Genomic DNA, 7,004 nt, shown 5'->3' with positions numbered 1-7,004 from the left:
ATATATATATATATATATACATATATATATATATATATATATATATATATATATATATATATATATACCATGTATATGTATATACATATATATATATATATATATATATATATATATATATATATATGCCATGTATATGGCATGAGTGTGACATGAGTGACATATTTTTTTACATATATGTAAAAATATATGTATACATATATATATATATATATATATATATATATATATATATATATATATATATATATATATATATGCCATATACATGGCATATATTTATAAATATATATATATATATATATATATATATATATATATATATATATATATATATATGTATATATATATATATAGAGTGTATTATTGGCTCGATGGCACCATCTACTGGATGAAAATAGAACACAGAAATAGAATGAAATGGAAAAGGAAACTACGTGAGGCGTTCATGTACGCGGACTGGTGCGTGCGATGCAGATAAACTTCCGGTTGCGTAGTATCAAAAAATGTGAACGCGCGTGTGTGTGGACACTTCACAACATTTCTCCAGCAGTGACAGATGGACGTGCACACGCTGTAAGTACAGTACACATCTTCTTGTTATGCGTGAAATACAATCCGCACGTAACAACACACGTGCGCACGCATGCATACCAAAATTTATAATGTTAATCACGAATGCACACACACGTTGCTGCACATGTGTCTGCTTATTTTGATATGGATAGGACTTCATAGTGTGACATATATGTGACATGTGTGTGACATGAATGTGACATGTGTGTGACATGAATGTGACGTGTGTGTGACATGTGTGTGACATGAATGTGACATGTGTGTGTGTGACATGTGTGTGATATGTATGTGACATGTGTGTGACATGAATGTGACATGTGTGTGACATGAATGTGACGTGTGTGTGACATGTGTGTGACATGTATGTGGCATGTATGTGACATGTATGTGACATGTGTGTGACATGTGTATGTGACATGTATGTGACATGTTATCTTAGATAAATATGAGTCCATGACATTCTCTTTCCTCATCATTCCTCAGAACAAACCACAGAACAGAGGGTCATTGAACGCTCCATAGTGATGACATGATGATATTCAGACTCAGTTTATTGAACATTAATATTTATTAATGTCTCACAGAAGTCCAACCAGATTAACTGTGATCAAACATCAGTCACCATCACATCCTGTGTTTAACAACAATTCTAAGATCCTGAGTTTCCACTTTCATAATTAAAAAATCAAGATCTCATATTTATTTATTTAGTGATTTTTTTTTTAATTCAGTGTTTTTCACTATTTGAGAAGAATCTTTGATTTTTGGAGGAAAGATGAAAAACAGGAGAACTTCTGTTTATGAATAAAAACATGAAACACGTTCATTCATTCATTCATTCATTCATTCATTCATTCATCTTCTAACCGCTTCATCCTCTTGAGGGTCGCGGGGGGTGGAGCCTATCCCAGCTGACATCGGGCGAGAGGCAGGGTTCACCCTGGACAGGTCACCAGACTATCACAGGGCTATGAAACACGTTATTTTATTTTATTTTATTTTGGGTGATTTTCCATCAAATCAAACTCCACATGTTGATCAGGTGGAGATTAGATGAATAAATAATAATTTAAAAAGAAAAGATAAGATGAGACATTTATAATCTGAATGTTTTCAGTGGGTGGTATATGTGACGTCACGTGAGCGGGCGTGTCCGCGGTGACCTCACCTGTCGCTCAGGTAAATCTTCCTTCGACAACACAAAGCCTTCAAACACGGAAGTGAGTTCTGTGTGCGCGCGGAGCTCAGAAACATTTCCTTCATTAAAACTGTGTGTTGGATTAAAGACGATGATCCGCTGGTCTCTGCTGCTGCTCCTGGTATGTCCCGGTCTGTCCCTGGACTGTGAGTGGGACCTGGCCCCTGATCCCGGACAATCTCCGGAGCTGGACTCGACCGTGCCCCCGGTAACGATGGCCGTGGACCGGCAGAACTGCCTGGAGACGTGCTGTGAGGACCCAGACTGTGACCTGGCCCTGGTCGGGGTCCGGGAGCAGCAGTGCGGGATGGTGAAGTGCTCCATCCAGGACCAGGACGTGTGCGTGTTCCCCCCCAGCTCCGGACTCAAGGTGTACCGCAAGAGGGTGAAAAACGAGGATGACACTGAAGACCAGGAGGGCGGGGAGGAGCCGCGGGTCGACCCGCCGGAGCTCCGGACTCCCAGGAACAACCAGACCAACAACGGTGAGACAACAACTGTTCATCAGTTGATTAGTGATTATTGATTAGTGATTGGTTTCAGCAGTGAGAAAACATCCACCAGCTCTCAGTATTGTTTATTGATGAGTGATAGTTTTCGACTCATCTGATCATTTAAAGGCTGAAACTATTGAACATTTAAAATATGAAATGATTAGATATTGATCATCCTGTATTGATGGATATCTGTCGCTATTTATAGATCTCTGAGATCAATAAAGAAATAATTGATCAGAAGGATCACAGGACCCGTTCAAACACACAGATCAGGTTTGTTTATGTAAATAATGTCTGTGATGTCACATAAAGTCTCAGCTGAGAGACTGAAGATGAGTCGATCAATAATCACTGATTAAAATAGTTTCTAATCGATTGTTTATCAGCTGATTGACTCCTCTGATCATCAGTCACATTTCTGTCATGTCACAACGTCACTTTGGTTTCATCATGTTTTTTCTCTGGACTCAAAAAGGTGAAATAAACTGAGTCAGAGCAGTGAGATGCAGAGAGAAGAGGTGAACATTTCGGTGTATGAGGAGGAAGTGGAGGAGGAGGAGGAGGAGGAGGAAGAGGAGGAGGAGTGGGGGGGGGTCAGCTGATGATTAGTGATCAGATGAAGCAAACATTGGTGTTGTACATTTCTGTGAACCACACGTTTGGTTGTGACATTTGGTGATGAAGTGTCTGAGCTTCATCAGTTCATCAGGTGGAGGAAGGTGGAGGGTGGAAGGACACCATCAGACACTGTTCAACACCAACGACAAACTGAACCAGTCGTGTTTCAGTGAGTCAGTTTCCTGTCAAGTCTTTAAAGTTTAAACTGTAACAGGAAGTTTACATGTGTAAACAAGACGACACGTTAACCACAGAGCTGTTGGAATGTAAAGGCTCAAAGAGAACGATCTAATGTAACATGTGAGCGTTCTCATGTAACATGTGAACGATCAGATCATTCACATTAGAACGTTCACATGTTGCATTAGATCATCTCATGTAACGTGAACATTCTAATGTAACATGTGAGCGTTCTCATGTAACGTGAACAATTTAATGGAACATGTGAACGTAATGTAACATGTCAACCGTCTAATGTAACATGTGAACGATCTCATGTAACGTAAACGATCTAATGTAAGAGACTGTACAGGTTATTTATTCTGACAGGTGTTCATGTGTTCCACATGTTCCTGCTAGGGATGCACTGAAAAGAAAATTTGTGGCCAAAGCCAAAGCCGAATAAAATTAAATGCTTGGCCGAATACCGAGTACCGAATGCCGAATGCCGAATGCCGTTGTTTAGTTTTTCATTAGTTTTTGCAGATGAACCGACACGTCACATACCTGTGTGCCGCCATGGCTCGGCTGTCCAGGTACTTTTGGGCAGTCATGACACCAAGAAGAGGAAATTATTGGACCTGGACCCGGACTTCTCCGTCGCCGGTAAGCCGTTATCTTGAGCTGTGGAGCACTATGGCCGCCGTATTTGACAGGAATACATTCTTGTCTGTGTCTGTGGCCCCCGTTCAACCCACAACTGGCAGGATTTGCCTTTCGTTTCTGCTGCTGGTTGAAATCTGTACTTGCACAGCGTGCTGAATGATTTATTTTGCTTGCACAAAACTATTTTTAGTCGCAAATGCCAACACTTTGAAATATCGGCACACTGCCGACATTTTACTCCGTCCGTCACCGCACGCTGTTTGATTGCATCATCAAAACACGCCACTGTTATTCCGCCTTGCTTTTCACTTATTCCACCGAATATCGAATGTGTGGGGTTTTTTTTGCAATATTCGTCTGAATATATTCGGTTACCGAATATATTCGGTGCATCCCTAGTTCCTGCTGCTGATCTGATCCTGGTACACTCTGATACAGTTACAGATCGTCTGTTGGTTCAGGGTGTTTTTAACATTTAGTCCTCTTTAAACAAACTGAACTCAGTCCTCTGGAACTGGACCCACAGATAAAGATCTCAGTCCTCTGTCTGGTCCAGTTCAGCTCTGATGTGGTCTCAGTCCTCTGTCTGGTCCAGTTCAGCTCTGATGTGGTCTCAGTCCTCTGTCTGGTCCAGTTCAGCTCCTGCTGTTCACACCATATATAACTTATATATTAAGTTTTCACTCTGACGTGTTGCTGCAGTGAGGTACTGAAACTGGAGGAGACTCTGAGTGTCTCTGAGCTGTGAGATGTGTCCTGCGTTCCACATCTGGAGACGTTCAGTATGTTCAGTATCTTCTGTGGACCAAACTATTCCTCGTTCTGTGTCCTGTGACACAGAACCCGGACTACCAGATCAGGAACACTCAGGTTTTATAGGATGTGTTCTGTCTTTATACAACTCATCTCTGTGAGGTGTGATCACACCACCTCCATCATATCTGTGGTTTGTAGAAGGTGTCAGGTAAACACTGTAAACAATGTAAACAAGGCGTCTCTGGATGTGTCGTGGTCTTCAGTCCGTTTTCTGTCAGAACATGAACTTGTCTCTGGTCAGATGTGTCACAGTGACTTTAATCTCATCTCCTCCTGAGTGCTGCCCCCTGATTGGCTGAGCAGATGTGTGTGTTCATGATCAGACACACTGTGAGTGTCTGATCATGAACACAGTGACTTCCTTTACCTGAAACTCACCTGTCCAGGTGAACATGAGTCATCACGGTGTGATCTGTTCTCAGAGAGTTTCAGGTCCAACCGGTCGGTCCACTCTGTGACATCACAGTGTTCCACCTGAGAGAACAACAACAGCTCACACCCCTCTGTGTCTGTACACTGAGCTTTACTCTGAAAGGGCAGCGGACAGGAACCATTGGAGAGAGCGTCCGTCCGTCCCTCTGTCCGTCAGCTGATCATAAAAACATGGTTTCATTGTTTCATCATGTTCAGACTGAATTAAACAGTCTGTGTGAAACTGTAACAATAGGAAGTGATGATTTATAAATGACCTTTACTCAGCTGAATTTATAAATCATCACTTCCTGTTTTTATTACAGTGTCCAGAGTCTTCTGGAATTGTGGTTTGATTATGTCGTCTTTGTTTACATGCACAGATATTCAGCTTTTGTCCTTTATCCTGGAAAAACACAATCATCCTACGGACTAATGGCGTGAATATTCCACAGTACACACAGTCCAACATGACGTTACCTACATCCCAACACTATACCACGTACAGAGCGTCACCTGCTGTCATGATGCTCCCATCAGTCCCGTCTCCACCAAACCCTTTCAGTCCAGCACCTTTGGAGCCAGCAGTAACCCTTCAGACATGGTCCCTAGACCCTCGGTGTGTTCAGACAGTCCTCTTAAATGTGGGCGGGGTTGTTGTCACTCACTGCTCCGTCCAGCACTCGCTGTATTTCCTCATCAGCGGTGACACAGATGGAAGTCTGCACCTGGTTTATCGTCCACAGAACGAGGCTGCACGCCCACATTTTCACAACAAAATAGAACAGGCTGCAGTGAGAGTCTCTCTCCATGGGATATTTCAAAATAGCAGCTTTGTGCATTTAGTCCTTCTCAGGCAAGCTCAGGGGTTTAGTGTTGCTGTAGCCCACAGGAAGTGAGGATTAGAATATATGACCATCATTAGTCATTAGTCATACTTCTACTGTTATTATACACATATGACTATTGTCACACATGTATACTGCCAGATATTAATACATACTTTCAACATATTGTACCACAGTAGCCAGAACTATAACTATAATATTATTACTTTCAATAATGTTGTTGTAAGCTACTGTCAGCTACTGTACGACATCTATTGCACGTCTGTCCGTCCTGGAAGAGGGATCCCTCCTCAGCTGCTCTTCCTGAGGTTTCTACCGTTTTTTCCCCGTTAAAGGGTTTTTTGGGGAGTTTTTCCTGATCAGCTGTGAGGGTCATAAGGACAGAGGGATGTCGTATGCTGTAAAGCCCTGTGAGGCAAATTGTGATTTGTGATATTGGGCTTTATAAATAAAATTGATTGATTGATTGATTGATTGACATATCTGCTCCAAATGAATCTATATTTTTAAAGTCATTACTAAAAGTGTGTGTCATATAAAAACTAAAGTGATGGTCAAAGTTGTCACAGTGAAATTTAAGGTGTGCTGATGGATTCACGTCATCAACTCATGCATTGAGTAACATTACAAGTTAACGTTCCACCTTAAAAGTTGCCGGCAGTCGGCCCAGTGAATGAAGTGATTTTTTTCTCTTTCATTTTATAGTTGTAGTTTACTGATGTATGAACAGAGGTTACATAAAACCAGAGTGAGCGTCCTCTACTGACCAATCAGACTGCAGGGTTTCTAGCTCCACCTTTTAGTACCAGATCTGTGTGCTAGGTACCCCAACAGAGGGTGAACCAAACATGGGGACGCTAAGGAACGCTTCTGTTGGGACCATCCACAACTTTCACTGTGGAGATGAAAACCATGAACTTAACCTGGACCACTGGGTGGAGGCGGGGCTGTGGTGTGTCTGTGGTGTTTTTTGCCTCCCAAATCATCTGATTGGATGACTAGTCCAGGATCAGAGTGTTGATGTCTCCTGTCTCTGTCTTTCATTGTCTCCTTCAGTCCGCTGTCGTCTCCCGATGAAGGTCGGGCGCTGTCGAGCAGCTTTTCCTAAGTTTTACTACGATGTGACCAATGGGAGCTGCCGTAGCTTCACGTACGGTGGCTGTGACGCCAACGGCAACAACTTTGATACCCGGGAGCAGTGTGAGGCGGCGTGCA

The 7,004-nt window shown here is 42.3% G+C and overlaps 1 protein-coding gene across 3 annotated transcripts in view; it reads left to right on the top strand.

Moving 5' to 3' along the window:
• Positions 1–1,751: 1,751 nt before the first annotated feature.
• The window catches only part of spint2 (serine peptidase inhibitor, Kunitz type, 2), a 24,633-nt gene continuing 19,380 nt past the window's right edge, over positions 1,752–7,004 (top strand). For 2 of the 3 annotated variants that reach the window (XM_049576018.1, XM_049576017.1), the window contains exons 1-2: positions 1,752–2,259; positions 6,846–7,004. The exon at positions 6,846–7,004 is cut by the window's right edge and continues 12 nt beyond it. In XM_049576018.1, coding sequence (XP_049431975.1) covers positions 1,866–2,259; positions 6,846–7,004 — 553 coding nt within the window. In that variant the 5' untranslated portion in view covers positions 1,752–1,865. The remainder of the gene's footprint in view (positions 2,260–6,845) is intronic. The other variant, XM_049576019.1, reaches the window with a different exon arrangement.

The sequence above is a fragment of the Epinephelus fuscoguttatus genome, linkage group LG5 (genome assembly GCF_011397635.1).
Source record: "Epinephelus fuscoguttatus linkage group LG5, E.fuscoguttatus.final_Chr_v1".
NCBI lineage: Eukaryota > Metazoa > Chordata > Actinopteri > Perciformes > Serranidae > Epinephelus > Epinephelus fuscoguttatus.
This window is presented reverse-complemented; position numbering and strand designations above follow the sequence as displayed.